Source organism: Canis lupus, chromosome 17, assembly GCF_003254725.2.
Source record: "Canis lupus dingo isolate Sandy chromosome 17, ASM325472v2, whole genome shotgun sequence".
Taxonomy (NCBI): domain Eukaryota; kingdom Metazoa; phylum Chordata; class Mammalia; order Carnivora; family Canidae; genus Canis; species Canis lupus.
In genome coordinates, this window is record NC_064259.1 from 43,791,895 (window position 1) to 43,817,935 (window position 26,041).

At 37.5% G+C, this 26,041-nt stretch overlaps 1 protein-coding gene and 1 long non-coding RNA gene across 11 annotated transcripts in view; one reads left to right on the forward strand and one right to left on the reverse strand.

The window, feature by feature from the left end:
- The window catches only part of CTNNA2 (catenin alpha 2), a 1,086,013-nt gene that overhangs the window by 227,984 nt on the left and 831,988 nt on the right, over positions 1 to 26,041 (reverse strand). For all 9 annotated transcript variants that reach the window (XM_025453745.3, XM_025453746.3, XM_025453748.3 and 6 more), the window contains one exon: positions 14,946 to 15,098. In XM_025453745.3, coding sequence (XP_025309530.1) covers positions 14,946 to 15,098 — 153 coding nt within the window. The remainder of the gene's footprint in view (positions 1 to 14,945; positions 15,099 to 26,041) is intronic.
- LOC112664289 (uncharacterized) overlaps positions 1 to 26,041 on the forward strand; it is a 69,827-nt gene that overhangs the window by 34,570 nt on the left and 9,216 nt on the right. For both annotated transcript variants that reach the window (XR_004806171.2, XR_003139625.3), the window contains exons 2-3: positions 11,549 to 11,624; positions 15,652 to 15,936. This is a non-coding gene — a long non-coding RNA (uncharacterized LOC112664289). The remainder of the gene's footprint in view (positions 1 to 11,548; positions 11,625 to 15,651; positions 15,937 to 26,041) is intronic.

Genomic DNA, 26,041 nt, shown 5'->3' on the forward strand with positions numbered 1-26,041 from the left:
TCTTGACTAGGGACTATTTTGTCCCTTAGGGGATCTATGGTGATTTCTGTTGGATTTTTGGTTGTCAGAACTGGAGGACAAAGTGCTACTGGCATCTGGTGGGCAGAGCCCAGGGATGCTGCTGAACATCCTACAATGCATGGGAAAGTTTCTCACAACAACAATTTATGAGCATAAAATGTCAACAGTGAAGAAGTAGAGAAACCTAACTGTAATTATACTTTCTGCATTAAACACTTTGATCTCTATGATCTCTATGCATATATAAAATTTCATTCAAAGTAGAGATCAGCTCTTTTAAAGTCACAATCACCCACATGTTATCCTAGAATGATATGCAATCCCAAGTACACCACAGTAACAGCTACTAACACTTTAAGTTTCTGCAAAAACCATAAATTTCTTTGAACAAAGAGTTGAGTCCTTTGAAAGATACTGTGGAAGATAACTTAATAAGTTATTGTGGCTAGGAAATGACAAGCAACTTTGTGAAAATGAAAATCTCACTTAACTGACTTCCTCCTTGGAGGAAAACTTGTAATGGAAATAGTCACTTCACAGTAAAGTTCTCTAAGACAGGCTGAAGAAATATTAGTTTCAATATTCTCCTTGTGGATTTAGTCTTGGACTTTTCAGGGCAAGAGAATCACTTGCACAAATGTCATTAGTACTTTTTGACCGTGAGAAACGATTCTGAATTCTGTGGTAGCCATTTATTGATGGTATTTGAGAAAAAGCTCTTCCTCTAAAACTCTAGTGAAGCAACTGGGACAAAGGCTGAATTGTTTTCATTTTGAAGAAAGCAATTATTACTCTCAAAATTCCAGGCAAAAATCAAACAAAGAGAATTCACTGGATATTAGATTCCTCCCTCCCTCAAAAAAAAAAAAAAAAAATCAGGGGAAGTAGTAGGCAATAATATCACCAGTATTTGCAGAAATTCAAGGCACTAAAACCTACAGATATATTTAATGCATATTTAAAGGATTTCTGGTGTTAGGAGGACCATGGGGATAAATAACAGAGGTCAAACAGAGTGTATGAAGTCCGTGAGAGGGAGAAATGGTCCTCAAGGCAAAAATTCAAGGGCAATGAAATAGCAAGATGCCAACTTAGGAATCTGAGCTGTGTCAGGTAGAGCAGTTAGTGGAGGCAATCAGATTCCCTGCCTTCCTGCCCAATAAACCTTTCTCTTCCCACTTTCCTCCAAAATGAACCCTCTCCTGCCTCCGTGAGCTTCTGACCTTGCTGTGGCAGCTTGAACCACACCTCTTGCACTGTACCTAACTGTATTTCCAGTTTCCTCTGCAGGAATGTGATCTGTCCTCAATCCCTGACTGTCCCTTAAATGAGAGTCTGGCTATGTCTTTGCCAACTCTGCACTTTACCTGGGCTAGGATGATTCATTTCCCATACAGGGCAATGGGGGGCCCACCTTGAGCTTCTTCCCCAGATGGGCATAAGGGTAAGATGTTAGAGGACCTCTGATGGGAACAAAGACCTGCCTGGAATCATGTTTATAGAATGGGCATGTGAAAAGTATGCCAATTTGAATGTAAATTGCAAAATGTAATTGCAAAAACAGGAGGGTTTTTTTTTTTTTTTTTTTTTTTTTTAAGCTCCAAGTAACATATTTGAAGGCACCTACTTGAAAGGACTTGACTTTTTGAGCTACTTGATTATGGGATCAAAACAGCCTCCTTAGCTGGGTGCGTTGCAGTGGGATAGGTCAATCACTGCCTATTTTTAGTTTGCAAAACTACTGATCCATAGGAGATTCTGCTGCCCCGCTGCCGTTAACAACTTCCATACTTCTGTCTCCACGTGGAAACTGTCATAACATTTTACAGAAAATCTGCAACGCCATTCCTCATACAGGCAGTCTGAAGTGCATTTTTGCCCATACATTACAGGCTTCAACTTCAAAGCATCTTGTGTTTTGAAATTAAGTTACAAACCAACTTCTTAGAAAATTTAAAATAAGAAAACAAAAAATAAGAAAAACTACGTGGGTAGGTGAAGGAAGCTGGTGAGACTGATGTCTTGGATCTTTCCACATAAACCTGGTAAGGGAATCATTCACTTAGGACATTTTAGAGACTTGGAAAAATATGTTTGTATTTTCAGTCTTCCAAGAAAACATTTAGGAAAAATAAATCATAGGCCCCTATTGTTTTAGCATAGAAAAGAGCAACTTGTCAGTCTAAATAAGAAACTATATTTTGGTGGCAACTGGCATCATATGAAAATATTGACTCAATTCCCAGGTACCTTGGATATGTGAAATTCATACTCTGTGAAAACTCTAGAATATCTGAACAGGAGGGCAGCAATCTGATTGGAAGTGGAAATGGGCAAATTTCTGGAAGATGCATTTGTATTACAGGCAGTTTTTACTTCATGTATTAAAAGTCAATTAAAACAGTTTTTTCCTTAAAGATGCTCGTATTTTATCTTACATATGATTGAAAAAAAATATTTGTTCTTTAGATCAAAGAATTCATGTATATGTCTAACATACATACCCACACACTCATATATGATAGAGTGGCTTTGAGGGACAGAGAATACTTTGTGAAGATTGGAGTGGGGTATGCTATAGAATGCCATACCACCTGCTGTTCCTTGGCACCATTCATGACTATTGGCATTCACCAGCAGGCACTAATAAGCCTGCAGAAAAAGAGAAAAAATGCAAGCTTTTAATTCATATAAATAAGTTATATCATAATAATTTAGCTAATATGTATATTTTTCTCTATGGCAGGCATTGACCTCTATCCTTTCTTTATTTCCTACCTGTATAATCACCAAGTTGATTAATAGCCATTCAAACCTATCTTTCAGACACTGGGTCAGTCACAGATAAAAGCCATGGAAGTATGATAAATAATGATGGAATCTACATTTTTGGTTTTTTTATGCTCCAAGACAGCTTAGTCATCAACTATGCCCCAAGCTTCAGTTGTGTGCTTAGTTGAATCAAAAAGGTACCAGTAAACTATTGCAGTGACATGTTCTTCTTGCAGTCCCCAAATTTCAGTTTCAATCACAAATGCATTCTAGAACAGGAGAATTATTTGGGTTTTCCCTTTTCATAGAATCTTAAACCACAAAAGGTCCTTAGAATATAGAATCTCAGAGATGGACAGGACCTAAATGATGAGATGCCAGATGCAAAGTATGAGGGGCAAAGGATTACAGTGATTCTCACAGCCGTAGGGTAGATCATTACACTGTCAGAGAAATCCCAGTCATCAGATGCAAAGTACTCAGTGTTGATTTTTAAGGTAAGGGTTGAAAGTACATATATGCTGAGCCTCAGGCTGGTCACAGGCCTCTGTCAAGTTAAACTCCACAACCTTCTAAAGCTAACGGAGTAATGATAATCTGAAAACTTGTTTTTAGTTCAAAAGAGCAATGCCCCAACATACCATCCCTCTCAAACTATGGCTCCAGGCTGGCTAGGGGGCTTTGTAATATAAAAAGCTCTTAGAGCTAAAAAAGACTGAACACATGAGCATTGGAGTATTTTTTCCTGGGCAATTAAAAACTTCTTGGCATTCCAGGAAAAAAAAAAAAGCACATCATTTTTAATGGGGTTCAGTTTTTCATTTTTTGCACTGAAGAGGTTTGACCTTAATAATGTAAGGTTATACTACCCAGCAAAGTCTCTGAGTTAGCTGGACTAAATAAACATACCTTTAAAGAAAGATAGAAAACACAACTCAGGAGAAAACACGTACACACGCACATACAAGTATATATACATGTGCAGAGAACGGTCATTCCCCACATGGATGATAAAACAATACATCTCATTATCTAGTAGAACAAAAGACCAAATATCTCCTACTCATCTGTAGCAGTGACACTGAATGTCACCCTCCAAAATCTGACCTGGCCACACCACAATCACAGCTCAGACCCCAGATTCTTCAGAATCTTTCTAAAACATAATAGTACTACTCTTTGTCAACTCTGGAGAGTAGACTAAGAGAATATTAATATAGTGCTGGGTTATAATTTTATTGTTGTGAGGACAGACTGTTAATAAATGTAAAAGGCTAATGATTATAACAATAAATATAAATACATATACATAAAAGGAGAGGGGAGGGAGAAGAGAATTCTATCTGTAGCACTCACTTATCAGCAGGTGATTTTGGTGACTTTGATCAGGCTGTTTTTAATTTCCGTGGGCCTTAGTTTCATAATCTGAAAAAGGATGGTACTGATGATGAAGGCACCTAGTTGTTAAGAGGATTAAGAGAGGTAATGTGTGGAAATTACAATATTATCTAGCATAAAGAATGAGCTAAGTATTGATAATGTTTCCTCTTCTCCTTAGGTATGGGCAACATAGTTAAGGGCCTCTCTTATCCTGATGTTTCTTCTAAGTGTATTAACTCACCTTTTGGATGAATCTTGGGGATAGGTCATGGTGGGACAAGTTTTTATCCAGATGCCAGGAAACAAAATTTTTGTAGAAATTAACAGTCCTTCTTACATCTGAAAAATAATTAACTTCAAAATATGGCCTTGCACTGTGCATACTATGTTGCAAAGACTGAAATGCAATCTGGAAGTTAGGTACTTAGTTCCACATTAGGTGCCTAGCTAACTCAAGCAGCGCAGTAGACCTTTGACATGAAATATTTAAAATCTTTAGAATCTGTGATCTGTAAGAAACCTTAGAAGTCCATGGCATTTGGTAATTTGAGCAGACATAAATGATACAATCTGTGGAGATGAAGAGTCATAAAGCTAGTAAGTAAGCTTAACTTATGCCCAATACCAGTACCAAAAAGCAACTTGGATAATCTACTCCACTAGGGTGTATAGGAATTTGCTTGCAGTAATATATGTTACCCCCAGATGTGTGCAGTCAAGTATGGCTCCTCTCCAAAATATGATTAGAGAGATATAGAACCTGTACAAAGGCAACTAAGATTACTTTGGGGCTAGACACTATACTAATTACTGACATGAAGGATTAGACTCTAATCCTTGGACAAGAGCCTGGGGGCAGTGTTGCACAGTGTTTAGCAGCATGGTGTCTAGAGTCTGGGATACATGGACTGTTGCATGGATTCTGCCTCTATCTGTATGACACTGGGCAAGTTACTAAACTTCCTGAAACTGCAGTTTTCTCATCTGTAAAATGGAATGGAAAAAATAACAGCTACTTCATTAGGTTGTCAAAAGCACTAAATAAGGTACTGAGAGCTTACGAAGAACCCTAGCCCTATATTAAAATAATTTTTAAGAGTTTAGGGTGAATGCTTAAATTTTTTGGTAATGCTTTATTGTGTTCATAGGAAAAAATATATATAATTATATAGACTTTAGGAATCAGAATTTGGAAAGGGGTGGAATTGGACTATACACTTCTTCAAAGACAGAAAAAAATACTGTAAGTTTAACATGTGCTGAACAAAATAGCTCTTTATAAAATATTATGATTTACTGCTTTGTTCTGGCTCAATTTTTTTAGAAATTCCACTAATTCAGTTCTGGCTCAAATCTACTAGTAGGATTGGGGAGGGCAACATTGAGAAAAAGATGAGAATATTCAGTTTGTACTTTAAAAAAAAAAGCATGGAGATCCAGTTCCATCAATGTAGTTTTTGATGCAGCTTTTCTTGATTTTGTTTTTGGTTCATAGTTTGAATCAAGACCCTGTAATTTTCAAAGCTCTATTATATTTATTTAAACCCAAGATATTTGTGTAGGGTTTTCAGGATCACACATATCAGGAAACTTCAGGCAGATCCAATCAAGAAGCAGTGTGAGAGTGTAGGTCATGTTTTTTTAAGAGTTCCTAGTGATTTCACTGCTGCAGCATGTCCAAATGTCATCCCAGGCTCTTATCTGTCTCATAGCTTAACTTCCAATACATTGGTTCAACGTTGGAAATAGAACCCAAATTCAAGCCCTCCTGCCCACATCTCTACTGCCTCTCCCCTCGTTGTAGCACCAATCCCTTGTTGGATGATTGCATCCTTTTATCTATTCTCCTTGTACTTTTGTCACTCTGCTGTATATTTCCCAGACAGCAGCACAGCACTTCTCAAAATGGAAGTTAGATCATGTCATGCCTTTGTTCAAAGCCTTCAATAGATTAAAATATCGGAGTAAAATACAGTCCTTACCCCCAGCCCTCAATCTCATCTCTGAAATATTTTCTCTCCCTCTGAGCTGCAAGCACACTGGTCTCTTTATTCTTGATCAAACATGCCAAGCACACTGCTGCCTTGGGAGTCTTTGCCCTTTCTGTTCCCACAATCTGGAATGTTCTTCCATTCCCTTTAGGTCCCTGCTTAATAGTCATCTTAGGGGACAACCTTCTTCTGCCCACACATGTACTCCTTCATCATTCTCTGTCCCTTGCTCTGCTTTATTGCTCTTCAGGATTTAGTTCTACCTTGTTTATTATACATTTATCTTTTTCTGTCTTTGCCAAAAGAATGCATGTCCCATGAGAGTGGAAAGTTTATCTGGTTTATTCATGGTTGTATTGCTAGCAATGGTCGGCACATGGTAGCCACTCAGTACATTTGTTGCTGAATGAATTTCTCCGAATGAAGTGGAAAGATTGATTGAGAAAAGCAATTTACTCAAAGCTGAAACAGAGGCAGTCTGTGCTTTATAGATGATCACATTAATGATTCTGAATATTAGGATTTGCCCCTTATTTCAAATCTTCCACTTGCCACAGATCAAGTCTCACCCAATGGGGTGCTGACATCAGGAGTAACTCAGAAGATGAAGTGGAGAATTGAGATTCCCTTGTCAAACTTGTCACTGTTATGGCCTCAAATGTGTGCTTTACTGTGCCAGAACTAGCTCCCTCTCCCACATCCTCTGTAACCAAAGATCAGACAACTGTATGCTTGTGCGGTGGTGGGCAGGAGAGAAATGACAGCAGAGTTAGGGGCCCTACCTCAGAAACATCCTGAGGAGAATCCATTTAACTTCTCCCAAAATCAGCCAACAGCAGGGCCTTTCTACTCAGTAGAAATGGGAGTTCTCCACATTAGTCCTTCTTAGATTTGAAATTCCTCCTTTGTAGTAAATTACAGAATTATATAAGCACAATGCCTCTTTAGTAACCCCAGAGGCACCTGTTTGGGGACCTGCAGCTGTGCTGTTAAAATATATTACCTCAGAAGCCAAAAAGTTGGCAGTATCCCCGGCTGCATTTATTATTTTATTCATTATTTAGTCAATATCTGTTTATTGAATACCAGCTATATGCTAGCCGCTCAGCCACATGCTGCAGTGTAGTTAGGAATCCATCAGACATGGTCTCTTTCTAAAGGAATTGCTCATCTAGCAGGAGAAATATCATACAGTCATAGAGCTGGATGTGTGCAAATCAAAAATAAATAAGGCTCCACGAGGGCAAAAAAACACAGGGAACGAATCCCATTTAGGGACATGATGTTTGAGCTGAAATCTGAACAATGATTAGAAATGAGAGGAAGAGGTAGAATGGAGAGTATATCAGGAAAGAGACAACACAGAGTATGTCAGGAAAGAGACAACACAAGTGCAGGCCTGGGGTGGAGCGGAGCATGGCACACCTGACAAGTGAAAGATGGTTTGTGTCAGGCTGATACATTGTGGGAAGTGGGAGAGGACAGGAAGACTAGCCTGGAGATTAAAGAAGGGGCCAGATCATGCAAGCCTTGCACAGTCCTTTAATAAGTTGGCCTTTCACCTGAGAACAATAGGAAGTCTCTGAATGGTCTAGGAAAGAGACATTGCATGATTGATTTGTATTTTTAGAAGTTCACTGTGGCGGCTGCTGTCTGCAGAAGGGACTGAAGGAGGACCAGGCAGATGAGAGAGGACTGCTGGGAGGACACTGCAGTCCACCAGATAATAGCATGTGTAGCTTGCATACATACTGTATTGGTGTTAATGGGAGAGATGTAGTAGGAGAAAGAGAGGCACATTAAGTAGGAAAGCAATGGAAATGATAAAATCAGTTTGGAGATTCTGAAAATAGCTATATTGACTCTGCATCTCAGTTTCCAGATTTCCATTTTTTATTTCCTTTGCAACAATGCCTATTTTGCCACCCCTACTCAGGCCACATTACTTTGGTACTGTGCTACCATACTTTGCATTCCATTTCTCCAAAAGCCTTGGAAAGGAGGTACAACAGGGGTCCTCTGATAAGCTCAGTACACCCTGAGTCAGCTCTGCTTTGAAGCCCTTAGCTAAATCTCAGAGGGTATGAGTTAGCTGGATTCTGGAGATGAAGGAAAATAGATTAAGAAAAAAGTTCATTTCTACTAGTGATACTTCCTATATTGGCTGATATTATAGATCACAAATAATCAAAACAGACCTGTTAAATTCTTTTAATCAAAAAACCCTGGTGTGAGTTCACCTAATCTTTATTAAAAGTTGGAAACATTGTGGGGAAGAAAACCAAACAATTTTACTTGTTAAGGAAATTATGAAAAGCCAAATTATATTTTTTTACTGATTCATATTTTAGTAATATCTTATTTGCACTAAAATTGTCCTTGTTACAGGTTTTCTAAGGATGACAATATTGTATTATAGGTTGTGGCATCCTCTATTCACTTTATCACATCAATCTCTGTGAATAGCAAATACCAAACTGGGAGAAAATAGCACACACATATGAGAAAAAAATTTAAATTTTATTTATTTATTCATGAGAGACACAGAGAGATTGGCAGAGACACAGGCAGAGGGAGAAGCAAGCTCCATACAGGGAGTCCGATGCAGAACTCGATCCCGGTACTCCGGGATCACATCCTGAGCCGAAGGCACAAGCCCAACCACTGAGCCACCTAGGCTTCCCAAAACAAACAAAAATTGATGGAAAATTGAATATACTATAACAAAACTCAATAACAAAAAAAAAATATTGAAGAGCTAAAATTATCACCACTGATTCATAGATTATTTTATGCATTTATTCATTCTCCATTCAAAATTATCTGATATATAATTCTTACATAATTTGCATTAATGGCAACGCAAAGTTCCATCAGAAGTTCTCAAACAGGGATCAAATGTGCCCTGGGAGGATTGTGAGGTGGTGTTTGGCAGAAGAAGGCACTAAGTAAAGGAATTGCAGAAAGTGGAGGAGGGACTGAGATTGTTATTTCAATCTCGTAAGAACTATTCTTATTGATTAGTGTATTTCTTTGAGGTATGGACGCTCAATATTTCCATTGAAAAAAGAGATCTTTGACTAAAAATATGAATGAAACAAACAAATAAAAAGTCCCCACAAACTTGTCTGAACCAGCTCTCTCAGGGATTTCTACTTTCAGACTGAATGGAGTAGCCAGTAAGAGACCGATTCTCTTGCTGAGCACAACTAGAAATGCAGGAAAAAGTCATTTCCTTGAAAATATGGAACAGCTGCCAAGAGGGTCAAAACCTAGACTAATTCAAAACGTGATGCTCATTGAAGGGAGCCTAACTTTGTGCATTTTACTTTCCTTCCCAAGCATTTGCTAATTCTTAGTGTTGAAAGAGAAACTGAGACAGCCGATGGAAGGTAACTGCAGAGAAAAAAGAGAATTATTTAGAGTTTCCAGCTATCTCATAGGGCTGGAGAGGCAAAAATTGGAGTCCAGGACAGCCAAGGAGCCAAAGGTCTCATGGAGAACGAGGAGTTCAAAGACTGGCATTTGATCACAGGTTTTTTGTTTGTTTGTTTGTTTGTTTTTTTATTAAGGTCTTCTCTATTAAGTTACATGTACCAACAGTCAAGAAGCAAATTAGGGGTACCTGGGCAGGTCAGTAGGTTAGGTGTCCAACTCTTGATTTTGGCTCAGGTCATGATCTGAGAGTTGTGAGACAGAGGCCCACATTGGGCTCTGTACTGGGCATGAAGCCTGCTTAAGATTCTCTCTCTCTGCCCCTCCCCACTGTCTGCCCCCTCCCCCCCCCAAAAAAAAAATAAAGAAGCAAATTAAAAGCATCCAAAAAGCAAAACAAAGTTTTCAACCATATCATGATGATGGGAAAACAAAAACTGGAGAAACTGTTCTATAAATAAGGTGAGATCATTGGTAACACATCCCGTCCTCTGGTTGTACCCCTAGAAGACTATTCATAGGACTAGGGTAAAAGAAAGGTAGACTACAACTGACAAAGACTACAAACTAGCCTCAAGACACTTCAGTCTTTGGGTTGAAATGAGCTATCTCTCTGCTGCCCCCCTTTTTTAAATTTTTATTTAAATTCCCTTTAGTTAACATACAGTATAATATTAGTTTCAGGTGTATAACTTAGTGATTCAACACTTCCATGTAACACTGGTGCTCATCACAACATCTGTGTCCTTTAGAAAAAAGTAAATCCTTTCTGGAAAGAGAAAACACTATCCAGACTCTATAGTCCAAACATTGGTGTCTGTCCTCCAAAATTCATATGCTGAAATCCTAATATCCAATATGAAGGTACTAGGAGGTGGAGCCTTGGAGGCTCTAAGGTCATAAGGATGGCGCCCTTATGAATGGGGTCAATGTTCTTACAAGAAAGACTCCACAGAGATCCCTTATGCCTTCCACTACATAAGGACACAGTGAGAAGTCACTGGCTATGAACCAGGAAGAGGGCCTTTAACAGAATGCACCCTTTTCTGTGCCTTGATCTTAGACCTCTCAACCCCCAGAACTGTGAGAAATAAATTTCTGTTGCTGAAAAACCACCCATTCTGTAGTATTTTCTTATAGCAGCCCAGACTACAACACAGACCCTTTATATTTTCCCATACAAATGTTGGCCATTTAATAAAAAAATCAGCTGACATTTAAAAAAATCCATAATCAAGATAAAAATCAAGCTTATTACAGATGCCACAATAAAGTCTATCTCCATTTTGGAAGCCTCACAGAGCTCCATAATAGCTCACTTAAATTCAAATTCAAATTTAATTAAATGAGGGACACCTAGGTGGCTCAGTGGTTGAGCATCTGCCTTTGGCTCAGGTCGTGATCCTGGGGTCCTGGGATTGAGTCCCACATCAGGCTCCCTGCAGGCAGCCTGCTTCTCCCTCTGCCTATGTCTCTGCCTCTCTCTACATGAATATCTTTTGTGAATAGATAAATAAAATCTTTTAAAAAACAAAAAACAACAAAATTCAATTAAATGAAACATGGCACATTCCAGTCATCAAACATCAGGGGTCAACCCAAATGAAGATTCTTACTTCATATTGAATGTTTGCTGACAGCTTTTAGGACCCAGTCTTCTCCCTTTCCAGTTAAGTGTCTGCATTTGGCTCAGATCATGATCTCAAGGTCCTGAGATTGAGCCCCACACCTGGCTCCCTGCTCAGCAGGGAGTCTGCTGCTGCTTCTTCCTCTGCTCCTCCCTCCTGTTTGTATGCACCTGCTCTCTCCCTTCACCTCTCTTAAATCAATCAGTCAATCAATCAATCAATCTTTAAAGAGATATGTTAATTATAGTTATTTTTAAAGTCCAAGTCAAAGAATCCTAATATTTTGGTCAATTTTGTTTCTGTTTTGTGGTTGCCTCACAGAGAGAGCTCTTCCCCAGCCACACACAAAAAATGGCTTGCATTTTGAGAGTGAGGATGCAGCACACCTATGAATAAGGTATGAGAAGGTTTCTTAGTCACAAAAAGGGACTTTTGAGGAAGAGCAGAGAAGGCACCTAAGCTAGTTTATAGTAGTGTCAGCCCAAAGAAGAATAAATGGTTTTGGTTTTTATCATGTTAGGGAGGTGGACTCGGGTTGAGACCTCCATGTGGGAGCTAGGATTTGAATGGTTCAAACTTCCCTACTGACATCAAAAGAAAGGTCAGTTTTCTTCCTTGCTTGCCCAGTTGTGGGGGCAAAATGGAAAGGGACCCCTAACATATCTTTTTAAAAGAGAGGACCCAATAATGAATTTGCTGCTAGAGAACTGGAATCAATTTTAAAAATTGAATAGAAATTTTAAAAAAACAATTGAATCCAATAGATCAGTTTCAAACACATTGGACACAGATGGAAGCAGGATGAGTGAGCTGAAAACTAGGTCAATAGAAAATAGCCAGATAAAAGCATAGCTAGGGAAAAATTAAGCCTTAAATGCATATATTATTAAAATAAGAAAGGCTAAAAATCAATAATGTGATTATTTATTTTAGAAAGCTAGAAAAACAGTAAGATATATCAGAAGAAAGCCGAAAAATAAAAAGAATAACAGCATAGATAAAATAGAAAACAAAGAAAATTTGCAAACCTTAAAGAAAATATTAAATTGATAAACCTCTTACAAAAGTAATCAAGAAAAAAGAGAGAAGATACCAATTAGCAGTATAAGAAGTTAAAAGAAATAATAATGCAGCTACAGATTATTTTTAAAAGGAGAATATTATGGATAATTTTATGTCAAATAATTAGGAAATTAAGTAAAAATAACAATTCCTAGAATACAACTTATGAAAGCTGACTTAAAAAGAAATAGAAAATTTAAATGGGCTTGTGTTTAGTAAAAATAGTTGAACCTGCAATGTAAACCTTTCCTCAAGCAAACACCCAGGCTCAGGTTGCTGTATGAGTGAATTCCTCCAAATATCAAAAAGAAATAACAATAAGTAATGACAGTCTTACTCATTCGCTTCCAAAAATAAATAGAAGGAATATTTTCTACTCATTTTTTGAGGGAAAGCATAATTTAGATACCAATACTCCTGAAGGAGATCAAAGGAAACAAAAAACGTAATTGTCTCAATATGTGCAGAAAACTTGTTTGATACAATTCTATACTTTAAGCGAATGAGTAATAAGAGAGAACTAAATTAAGCAAACAAAAAAATCTGTGAGAAGTCTAGAACGAACAATAGAATTAATGGTAAAATATTAAAATGTTCTCATGGAGGTCTAGAAGTAACAAAAATATAAATCTCCACAATATTTTACTGAAGGTCCTTGCTAGTGCAATGATGAGAGGAAAGAACAAGGTAAAAGAATTGGAAAAGAAGAAATACAACTGTCATATTTTGCAGACAGCATGATTGTATACACAGAACACCCAAAAGAAACAAACTCTGGAATCAGTAGGTGAATTATCAAGGTCAATGGATATAAAATCAATATATTAACAAAATTTTTCACATTACGGACACAAATACCTAAAGGCTTGAAAAGATGCCCACTTCTATATATATATATATATATATATATTTGTACTTTAAAAATGAGAAAACTGGTGACTCTCAGCCCATGCTCCAGCATTTTTTTTTAACACGTATGCATCAGCAATCTAGCACTTATTTGAAGGACATAAACTACAGAAATTATTTTGATTCCAGTCTTCTCCAACCCAACAGAGGCCAATCGCACATCTCAGTTGCTTCATCTCCTAGGCACCGAGACATTCCGAAATGCTGCTGGCTGCAGTGACCAGACCACGGGTAGTGAAGGGAATAACTGAGAGAAGCAACACAATGATTTTCTGAAGCATGGAGTTCTGACTGACCTGAGCTTCTGCTTCTGCTACAAGTTTAGGGTTAAGGACCACTCACAGTGGCTGGATACCCCTAGAGTGAATCCTACAGATAGGATGAGGGGAAATGGTGAATGAGTCGAGGGTCTATCATAGGAGAAGGAAGAAAGAGTAGATATGAGGGCTGCTTGGACTCACATTTACACTGGGCATCAAGTGTGAACCTTAAGTATTATCTCAAATAAGTCTATGTATAGGATTACACAATGACACAGACAAGACTGGAAGTAGGATATGTTTATCACACAACTCTAAACACATGTCCCTGTTTCTGCCCGCCATGCCTGCAACACACCTTTAACATTTTCTATAAAGTCTGCAATTATTTTATAAACATTGAAGTTATATAAATGCATGACCTAACTCTGTTAATACTATTATTTTATTACATATGAATATTCAAAACTTTTATAGCATTCATTCAGTATTATTTGTTTTCTTCTTCCTTCTCCCCTTCCCACTTTACCCCTGCTCCAAATCTATTTTATTTTTAGCTTGCATTTAAGTTGCCTGTTATTTGAGTAATTTCATTTTATCCTGAGTTAAAGTGTAAACGATACCAGAGTTTCGTTGTTGTTTTTAAGTGCTCAGAGCTTGGCCCTAAGAACTATTCCCTAAATTTGCCAGAATCTTTTCCCCTTCTAGACTCTTCCTCTAGCATCTACACACACATATTATTTAACATATTTAAGTTTCTATTCAGTCCCACATCACAAAATCCAACCTTTGCCAAGCTGTTGGTTTTCAGCTCCTAGATATAGGCAGCCTGGTTGTCATTTCACTCTTATTTTGTTTGCCTTAAATAAATATTTTTTCAATATTACATAACACAATTCTGCATTTATAAGACAATTCCCATTGGTTTATCTCACACATAGAATATCCTTAGGACTCTGAACTTGGACTCATCTCATCCTACTGCCCCAAGATCCTTCATCAGGTATCCCAGTATCTCTATGGGGAAAGTGAGATATTTTTTTCACCAGTTCATAATGTGGCCAGCTAATCTAGGTGCAGAGGCATGGAGTAGAGATGGGGATAAGGAAGAAGAAAAGGGATCAATATTTAAACCTTCCCTTGGCAATTTTAATTCAACTCCCTCAAATCAAAGCTGGCATTCAGCATTTTGGAGCTTCTCTTCTACCTCTCCTATCTTAGCCTCTCCTATTTTTTCAGAAAAATTATCATTTTCCAGAACATGTTTAGAATTGTGGGATAGATAAAGGAGAGAATACTAATAATCTTCCTCTTCTGCAAGGGATGGAGCATCAGAAGGTTAAAAAAAAAAAAAAAAAAAAAAAGAGGTTCCAAGACTTTATTTCTTCAGGAAAGCTAAAGAAGGGCTATCTACTGAAACTGCAAGAGCTATATGTGGAGACTAAACCCAACAGTAAATTCTACTCCTCAGGCTTTTCCTGACTTACCTCCACCAGTTTGTTGGCGTGCTCACGAAAAACCTGGGCATATTCCTTCACTTCCTTTTCATTCCCACTCTTTGCAGCCTCAATGAGAACTAGCAAAGGGACATTGGTTTCCAAGAAAGAATCAGATATGTGATCCATCACTGCTTTCCGAAGCTGCAGTAAAAAACAAAAACAAAACACACACAATTAAGGAATAGAAGAATGGTGTATTTATGAGTCTATTATTCATTTAGCGATATGGATTATATAACTACCTGAGAATAAAACATTTTTCTAAACTATGCCCAGTTCTCATTATCCATGGAAATAATGTTTCAACTCTTATTAATTTTCCCAGTGCTTATCATATCACAGTAAAATAAAGAGGGCAGCCCTGGTGGTTCAGCGGTTTAGCGCCGCCTTCAGCCAGGGGCCTGATCCTGGAGACCCCGGGTCGAGTCCCACATCAGGCTCCCTGCATGGAGCCTGCTTCTCCCTCTGCCTGTGTCTCTGCCTCTCTCTTTCTCTATGTCTCTCATTCATAAATAAAAGTCTTTAGAAAAAAAAAAAGTGAAACAAAGAGAGATAACTGATAGATGGTTTTCAATTAATTATATAAAATATCAATTTGAAAGTTACATATATGGCCTGTAGCTTAATACATTATAGGCCCTCTCCTATCTAATGTCTATTTTCCTCCTTCATTGGTTCAAATGTCTCCATTTAGGAAGTTTTGAATCATGATACAGCTCAAGGACACAGGACTCAGTTCAAGGCTTGTTAGAAAAACGGAGAAATCTAAGCATCAACCAGCAAGTGGGGAGAGCTTTAGATGAAGAGATAGGCCTTGAAGCCACCCCTAAAACTTCACCTTTTTGCAGTAGTCTGCCCTTCCTACATCCATTGTTCGAATTTGCTGGAGGTAGAAACATGAAACTTCTCACAACCTCCAAGTGCTATGATGATACAGTTGCAGTGAGCCAGTAAGAAGTACCTAGAATTACTCTTCAAGGTAAGTAAAAATAAACATACCCAAATATCTAACAATGCTTAATTACACACCATTTCCACATTGTTAAATGGGAAGCAGGGCAGCTGCATGAAAAAAAAATGAAACTGTATCTAGAAAAACACGTCAGTGCTGCTTTGCTCATAATTGTCAGGATGTATACAGGGAGAAAACACGCAAATAAATGCAAGAGAAGATGGCAAACAATGTGTATATTTTCCAAACAAGTATAATAATTCAGGAGTATTCAGGCACATCTTTCAGGAAGGTGATACATACATATTTATCATTAGAAGAAGGAGAACTTCGAAAAATCTCAGTTCCTTTTCATGTTAATTACAATAAGGTATATATATGTATATATATAACTTAGTTTGGCTTACCCCTGAATTGAGCTTGATATTTCACCATATAAAATAGATAAAGCTTATGCAGTATTAATATAATCAGCTACTTATTTGGTAGCATGTTTTAAACTACAGCTCAGGGGGGATCCCCGGGTGGCTCAGCAGTTTGGCGCCTGCCTTTGGCCCAGGTCACGAACCTGGAGTCCCGGGATCGATTCCCACATCGGGCTCCCGACATGGAGCCTGCTTTTCCCTCCTCCTGTGTCTCTGCCTCTCTCTCTCTCTCTCTCTCTATCATAAATAAATAAATAAATAAATAAATAAATAAATAAATAAATCTTAAAAAAAAAAACTACATAAACTACAGCTCAGGAATAATGTTGGCTATTTGTGAGCTCATATAATCCAGATACACACAATGTACCAGATACTCAATTAATCTTTACATATAATATCATTTAATCTTCAAAACACCACCATAAAATAGGTACAATTGTTATACTAGTTTTTCAAATGAAGAAAATGAGACTGAGAAACATTAAATAACTTGTCTGCAATTACAAGGTAACAAGTGGCAGAGCCAAATAAGAAGGTCTGAGGGAATAGGGCAGTGAATACTTGAAACTGATCTGCTATGGCTCTCTTCCAGGATAGAGTCCCAGATGAAGGAGAAACTATTGAGAGTATAATCAAAATTGAACTTGACAGGGATAATAGAGGTAAAAGAAAAAGAAGGCCCAGATGAAGTGGGGAAGATGAGCAGAGAGCCAGGCTATCTCAGCAATCAAGTCACCATATTTCTTAACAACAGACAAAAATAACAGATGTGAGAACTCTGTGAAGTCAGAATAGCGGAGTGCATCAAGCCTCTTTCTAAACCTTCAAGGAGAGTTAATTCATATAAAAATGAGCAACTTAAAATTATCAAGGTCAAAACTCGCATAAAGTTTCCACAAGAAAAAGAAGAATAAGGAATATAATACCATCCTTACACACACTGAAAGTATGCCAGAAACATATACATATACCTCAGATTAAAACTGTAAACTCTCTCAAATAAATAAAAATACAGTAAAAAATGATAATATGAGAAAAGACGTAAGTTAGGAAAAAAGGAAAGATTACAGAATGAGGTCTTGAAACTTTAAAAAAATATTGCATTTATTCATATGAGACTGAGAGAGAGAGGGAGAGAAAGAGAGAGAGCAAGCACGAGTCGGGGAGGAGGGGCAGAGGAAGAGGGATAAGCCGACTCTCCACAGAGTGGGAAGCCCCATCCAGGGCTGGATCCCAGGACCCCTAGATCATGACCCAACCCAAAGTCAGACACTTAACCAACTGAGCCACCCAGGTACCCCTAGATCATGAAACTTATGAAAGAGTTATAAATAAAAGAAAAGTCCTTTAAAAAAAGAAAAAGAAAAAAGACTAAGGAATGAATAAACACAATAGCAATGCCTTAGGAGAAGTGGAAAGAGAAAAGAAGGAAAACATTTTAAAATCCAAAAGAGGGCCACCTTCTAACTGTCAGTTAGGCATCAGACTCTTTGTTTCGGCTGAGGTTGTGGGCTCAGGTTGTGATCTCTAGGTTGTGAGATCAAGCTCCACATCAGGCTCCATGCTCAGCATAGAGTCTGCTTGAGTTTCTCTCTCTCTCTATCTCTGTCTCTCCCTGCTCTCTCTCTCTCAAATAAATAAATCTTTAAAATAAATAAAATAAAAAAGAAATTCAAAAAATATTTTTAAAATTTTGAGATAAAAAAATTTTGAGATAAAGTGACAAATATTGAAGATAGATAAAGAAAAATTTAATATATGGGTACCAGAGGTATCTGAAGAAGAAAACCAAGATAAGAAGACAGAACAAATACTAAAAATTATAACTCATGAAAACTTTCATAGACACATTAACTACATTCTGGAAGGACATACCATGTACCTAAGAAGACTGATGTATATTGTCAGGCAAAATAACTGGATTCTAAAAAATAAACAGAGGAGGAAATCCTTGTGTGTTTAGGCAAATAGAACACATGGCTTATAAAGGAAAGAAAAATAGATGATCATCAGATTTTTAAATAGCAAAGCTTTATACCAGAAGAACATGAAATACTATAATTTAAGATACTCAAGGAAAGAAAATGTGAGCTAAGAATTTTATAGCCAGCAAAACTGACTTTGAAAAATATAAGGGAAAGACAAAATTTGATCAACAAGTAAGAACACAGAAAATATTGTTCCATTGTAACTTTGTCAGGGAATCTGTTAGAGAAGGAGACTTAACAACTAAAATTACTCAGAAAACATTAACATGAAACACGGTGAACATTAGATATATACTTGTTTGTAGAACTAAGAATATATGATGGTTGAATGAGAGAGATTATCTTACATGATCTGGTAATGAAGACATAGTATAACACTGTAAAAATGAGAAGAAAAAGGGAAGAGGTTATATAAAAATTTTGTAACTGTTATGTGTAATTTTAATTATAGTAGTAGTATGAATATTATTGTTCCTACACTATTGTGTTCAAAGGTAGAATAAAGTAAATGGTTAGTCATGAGAATTTATCTCTTATCACCTTTATCCTTGTTAATGAGTACTGGTGTAGAAAAGAGAAGAAAAAAATAAAGAGGTTTAGGAAAAACCCTATAATCCTAGATCTGAAGAAGAAATATCAATATGAACCCAAGATTTTAAACTAAACACATACAGAATTTCCCAGTTCTGTCCAATGAAAAGGCCTAAAAACAATGGCCAGACCAATAACAGTGAACATTTTGAAATATTGTTTTCCATTAAAACAAATCAGGGCTTCTTGGAGAAATGGTTAGCACTTTGAGGCTGAGATACACCAAGAGGCCTGAAATATCTTATTGTGCCAGATAGCAAAAAGCTATCAAAGACAGCTAGGCTCATGCAAAAATAACTTAGGAGCTTCTCACTTGGCTAAAGATTAGACAATTTGAACTTCACAAAAAATTTTAAAATCCAGTGGATTAAAACCTATCAGATATATTTAAATATATGAGTTTATGATGATGAAAGACAGAAAAGAAAGAAAGAAGAAAGAAAGAAAGAAAGAAAGAAAGAAAGAAAGAGAAAGAAAGAAAGAAAGAAAGAAAGAAAGAAAGAAAGAAAGAAAGAAAGAAAGAAAGAAAGAAAAGAAAGAAAGGAAAAAGAAAGAAACTAGCCAGTCACCTTTAGAGGATGACAAGGAACCAATTTATTTCTCTTGAAAGAATCAAGACTATATCTTGCCTTTCCTGTATGAACTAAAATTCTTTATGAAGAAATTGTCTTTTTATAAACTTCCTCCACTTAAATGGAAACAAAATGATAGAAAACCACCATTTTGCGACCTTTCATGAATTGAAAAAAATCTAAGCAATGAACATGAGTGGTTGAAAATATTACACACACAAGAAAAGACAAACTAGACACCATGTACCTTCTGATGAAATGGCACAATCCCAACTATAGAGTTGCCAAAGGGATCAAACCTGAAATGGATAGAAGCCCTGGATCCCTCTAGTGATTTACAGAAAATACAGAATAACCTATGGACCTGTACCACATGCATCTAATTGGCCAAATGCAAACTGTGGAAAACTTACAGTACAAGCCATCCAGGTTCTTCAACAGATGGATTATAAGCAAAAGAAAAGGGATGAATGGGGACACAACAGGTTAAGAGACTAAAGAAATATATCCCAAACTATGGGCAAAACTAAACTACATCATCTGATGATGTGCATTAGGGTGACTAAACCACAAAGAAACATAAGGAAGTCAACACTCTAAAAGTCAGGATAATGGTTATTTTTGGAGAAGACTGAAGGCATAGAAAGGAGTTTTAAGGAGGCTGGCAGATTTCTACTTCTTGACCTCCGTAGTGGTTATAAGAGTGTCTGCATAATAGCAATTTAATGAACTATATATTCATAGTGTGTGGGTTTCTATACCTGTGTTTACTTTATAATAAAAAACTTAAAAACACCAAGCAGACACTTCTAACCTACACTCCTTAATATTCCTCTCCCTTTCTATCTGGGTGGAATCTAGATGTGACACCCAAGGTGACCTGGGAAGCCATAGCTGAAGAAGATGGACAAACTCCACCCACCTTCCAACAATCAATCTGACTCCCTGAATGCATGAAGGAGAGCCTCCCAGTATACTGTCACTGGCCCAGTGTTATTACATGATTAAAAATACTATTATATTGTGTTGGACCCTTTGCACATTTTGAAGTTTATTAGTCAGCCTTAACTAGAACTGACTGAAAAATATTTCCTGTTTTTTTTTTTTTTTTTTGCTTTTCTTTTCCTTTTCCCTGCCAACTCTGCCTTCTTTAAGGCTGCCTTTCCTTCTTCAGACCCTTCATACTTAAAGGGTGAACCACAGGCCAGCACAACTGCCAATTCCTGAGAGAAATGCAAACCTCAGGCCCCATCCTAGACCTGCATTTCATTCAGAATCTGCATTTTAATAAGGCATGTAGGTGATTCCTAAGCACAATAAAGTTTGAGGAGCACCGCCTTAGAAGACCTATTGCATCAGTCAAGTTCTTAGTTGCAAACATAGAAACTAATTCTGGCAGATTTAAGTGGAAAGCCTATTCCGCTAGTTCAAAGAAGGATAGAATTCAGAAATGTTAGAACACCTTGTGCCTTTGTGTCACTAGCTTTTGATTCAAACTCTTAGGCAAATGCACCTGATTTTTATCTGAGTGAAATATAAACTCAAATTCTGGGTCATGTGCCAACAACACCTAGTTGCAAGCATGAAGAAAGAAAGTATTGGGGAAAAGCGTTTGTGAAAATAAGTATACTGGCTATTTAACTACTTATACCAAAATTCATATAATGAGTTCCCCCAAACACATGAAGGGAATTCAGAGGCTGACTCAAAAACAAAGACTGGCCAATAAAAAATATATCTAGTAAATCAATAATTCAGTTAATCAAGCATAGGCAGAACATGGACAAAACAGATGCAGGAAATAATAAAGATGAAGCATTGTTTATAAAAGATAAGATCAGAAACTATGAAGAGGTCAGGAATGGAAAGTATGCTAACATTTCCTTTCTATCCCTATGCCAGACATGATTAATCAATCATAGCATTCTTTTATGCTGAGCTCAAATAATATTTCATAATACTTCTCCGCACAGGTGGCTAATACTAATCAATCCTATTTCTCCTGCAATGTGAAAGCTTTCTTTGCTTTAAGTTCCCTGCAAGTTAAGTCTTCTTGCATTCCAGTTTTCAGGCAGAATTGTCTGTATGTCTGAGCAATCCACTGCCATCCTGACTTTTAGAAATAAAAGTTAACATCCAAGTGTCTAGGCTGGGCTGATGACATTTAACAAATGTCTGACTGTTGAACATCTGTCTTGTCATTTAGACAGATGTTTAGAAAAATTCTGTCAACAAGTACTAAATTCTTCACTAGAATTTTGTAAGCCATACCAACCAAGGTCAAATTGGGGGTAGAGGGTGATTTTAAATGGGCTCAAAACTTGGAAACCTTAAAATTTTTCCATGGATGTAGCTGCTCAGGGCTCTTCACAATTACTGACATATTTTACCATATTTCCTCAAGCTTTGGGGTGTAATTGTTATTAAAAATGAAAAATCAAAGTAACAAAGTGTCTGAGCCAGGAACCATCCTGCCTAGGGGGCTTGAGAAAAATTGAGCCTCATTAAGTCAGGCAAATTTTAGCCAGGATGAAGGTCAATTAAGGTAATCAGTCCGTGCAGTAATCCACAGAAAGCCACTTTAATAAGCAAAGGTGCCATCAATGCACACAGCCCGCTGGTAATGATGGCACTGTTCATTGTTTGGGCTGGGGGTGGGGGCAGACGGGAGCAGAGGCATAGCTATGATGCTGTGGAAGAGCACTTAGAAAATAGTCACTGGTTTTGCTTTATTTTGTTTCCTTTATAAGAGAAATACAAAATTCTTTGGTCATTCTATTCATTATCCTGATGGCACTATCTTCTATGAAGCAAAGTCATTTTAATTGGGATACTAGCTTCTTTACTTAATGGAACCAATTACTTCAAAAAAAAAAAAAAAAACAGCAACAACAACGATAACAGTTATCAGTCTTCATGCTTTTCTCCATGCCCCCACTCTCCCATTCAGGCTCTACTGGATTAATTCAAAGTACACCTGTCATCGTTAGCAATACCTATGTGCGTGGCCCCAACAGCAAACATGTGACAGTTTAGTTTAGCCCAATAAATAGTCCTTGCCCTTTAGATTTTTCCCCTAGGAGTGCTAATACAGCCAGGATAAAAATTGGAACATGTCTTGATGGAATAAGAAGCACTGAGACCAGCTTAAATAATTGCAACAGATTTGTTGTATTAATGTATTAATTCTTTACCTCTCCTCATACATATTCCCATTGCCATGTAACTCTGTAGTGCCTGCTGTCTCTGGCTCTGGGTTGGGCATGTAACATGCTTAGAGACAATAGATATTGGCCATCATGATGCATACAGGGGGTCGAAAGGTCCATTCACCCTCAGGTTTGCTTGGTCTTGTTCTCTGCCATTTCCTTGAGAAGCACATGCCTGGGCTAGACACTTGTCTCCCAAGAAGGAAAGCAAAAGTGTTGAATAGAACTGAGTCACCTCAGTCATCCCCATGAAGGCCATCTTAGGTCAGTCAAGAGCAACTGAAGCCAGACATATGAGAGGGCCCAACCAAGGTGACCATCCCAGACTAGTGAGAAACAAATATTATTGTGTGCCCCTGAAATGTCATACTACACTATTGTGACAATAGATAACTGATGAGATAATATACATATTTAATTAGAGTAAGCTTTTGCGGTCATTTAATCATCTTTTTGGACAGACACCATCAAGATAATTTCCTAATCAATCAGTTAACTAGTTTAATGTCATTCCAATTCAGTTATTTTACCAAAATCACTGAATTAAGTGTAGTCTGCTCTATATGTTCCATTATACAGTCATGGGCCATGCTTAAAAATATCATAGCTGCAATTTCTTATTTGTATAGATTTAACAAGCCCCTTAATTCAAAAGTTGTACTTAAAAATCATAGGGGCTGAGACAAGAAGGGGTTGGTTGGGGCTCATCCTGAAAAACAGTAGCAGGCTCTTGGCTCCTTCTGTTGGTTCTATTTTCTACCCAGGACACACAAGACTGTGTCAAAGTCCCCTTCTTCCTCCATAATAGGCTAGAGCAATAGCTTTCATTGGGAGAAATAGCAAAATGTGCTCTAAGATCCAAGGGAGTGCTAGGATGATCGTGGATCTCCAAGGAGCCTCAAGCCAACATAGACACAGCTTGCCTTGGTGCTGGTAAAAATGTTAATGGAATATGGAGCTCACAATTGCTGAATGCAGTAAAAAGAAGTGAAGGAGAGGTTGGAAGAGTGGAGGGCACATGGAGAAGACAGAAGTAGACTGCAGCAGTGGGGCATGGAGGAAAAGTAGTGAGGAGGACAGCAAACAAACTTTATTTAATGCTTAGTTTATGATAGACACTATTCTGAATGCTTAGAATAACTTCTTTATTTCTCTGAAAAGAGCTGGCTACTATTTTCTCCATTTTATAGGTGAGGAAATTGAGGCAATAGAATTCAGTCATTTGCTCACAATCACATGGCCGATAAAAACTGGCAGTGCAGAATTTGAACCCAGGCTGGCTTCAGAGACCATGCCTATATTAACACACACAACCTCTCATATGTTTACATTGTGCCAGCTTTGCATACATTATATGATGGTGGTATAAAAAATTGCAGGCATATTCATGATCCAGTTTCCTGATTAATGAGTGAAGTGCATATAGAATTCTGGAAGTCTTCCCCAAGATAAGAGCACAAGGAAGAAAACCACAGTGTAGAGAATGAAGAAACAGACCCAGTGGCAGATGGACACCACAAGAGGGAATCAGTGGTCCCTCCAGAGGCAGATGTGGTGTTGAGTCCTAATGAATCCCCACTCCAGGAGCTGAAAGGGACCTGCTGGATATTCATTATGAGACTCTGTGACCTCCTGGGCTTTAGGAGTCTGTTAAAAAAAAAAAAAAAGAAATGGAGGACTCATGGTTCAAGATCTATCTATTGCAAAAATATATTGATGGGCTATAGTTGCTCTTATGTAACTATAGTAACATAACTTATTGGCCAAAGTGTTTTAAAATGGTAAACTGTGAGATACTCCACAACGGCTCAAGGCAAGGGAAGTGAAACTTCTCCCAGAAACAAGTGGGATCCACTTATGTATGAACATCTACAAGCCAGGTGGTAGCAGAGGTTAGCAGGGGTCTGCCTTATTATAGAGAGCTCTCCAAAATTTCCAGATGAAATTTAGTACTGTAACAACCTAGCAGTCTATTTTTTATTCTCATTCTTAAGAGTTTTAGAATCAAGCTCTATTCATACTAAATAGATATACCTATTACATAGTCCATGAGCAAAGGCATACCCAAAATTGGGAGCCAGAGCCCTCAGCAGCCAAGACCAGGGGCACCTTGAACTTCGTGTCATACGGCAAATGCAGGGGCTCATAAATACTGCCTTCATTAGCTCATGGGCCTTCTGATTTGTGTCCCTGATGACCAGGGGCACATTTTTTGACCCCTCCAGTAAACAGGCAATGTAATTCCTCTGTAAATTGACTATTAGAATGGTTTAAATGCCCTTGCCTACAAGCTGAAAGGCATAGTTAACACTTTTTACATAAGCTAGAAGACCAAAATTTAGCTATCAATCAACCAGGGCAGAAAGGAATGACTTGACAAAATCATTTGTTAAGTTTGACAGGAGTCAAGAACACAAGGCTTTCTTCCAACTGTTTAAATGTATGTGTGACAAGGGAATATTAATTGCAGAAGACAAGACATTTAAAGGTATTAGCTCAGCACTACCAGTCTATTTTACCCAATTAAGGCTATTCATCAATGTAAATAACTGCATTTTCCTCAGCAAACCAAAAGGAACGTAGTCAATGGATGGTACCTAATCTAACAATCCACTTCCTTATTTCACAAGACAGCACAGTGATGAAAGGATAGACACAGTTTAACTCACAAACTTAAAAAGAAAAATAGACTGTCTCAAACGACCAGAAATTGTCTGCCTATGGGGTGGGACATGAGGAGTGTATGATGTATATTGAGCCACCTTCAAATAGATACTGCAAAGTGTTTTGCACAAAGTCTAAAAACCCACAACCATTTGATGAATATGAAACAGTTCCCTGAAAAAGACAGAACAAGAAAAAAAATGGCTTTCCCCAGCCAACTAGAATCATAGAAGCTTAAACTTAGATAAGGCTTTGAAGATTGCATGTCCAATTTTAATCTCCAATGAGAGGATATCTCTGTGATTCTTTTTAATGGATAGATGTTTCCTTCTTTTTTTTTCAGCTTTATTGAGGTATAACTGACAAATACAGTTGTTAGATATTTAAAGTGTACATCGTGGTGATTTCATATACATATACACTGTGAAAGGAATCTCTCCCATCTGTTTATTAACACACCCATTACAGTGCATAATTTTTTTTTTTTTTGGGCAAGAACATTTAAGTTCTACTCTCTTAGCAAATTTCAATTTTTCAATACAATGTTATCAACCATAGTCATGTTTTCATTAGATCTTCAGACCTGATTCACCTTATAGTGAAAGTTTGTACCCTTTGACCAATCATTCCCTATATCCCTTAACCCCCAGCTCCTTGCAACCACTTTTCTATTTTGTTTT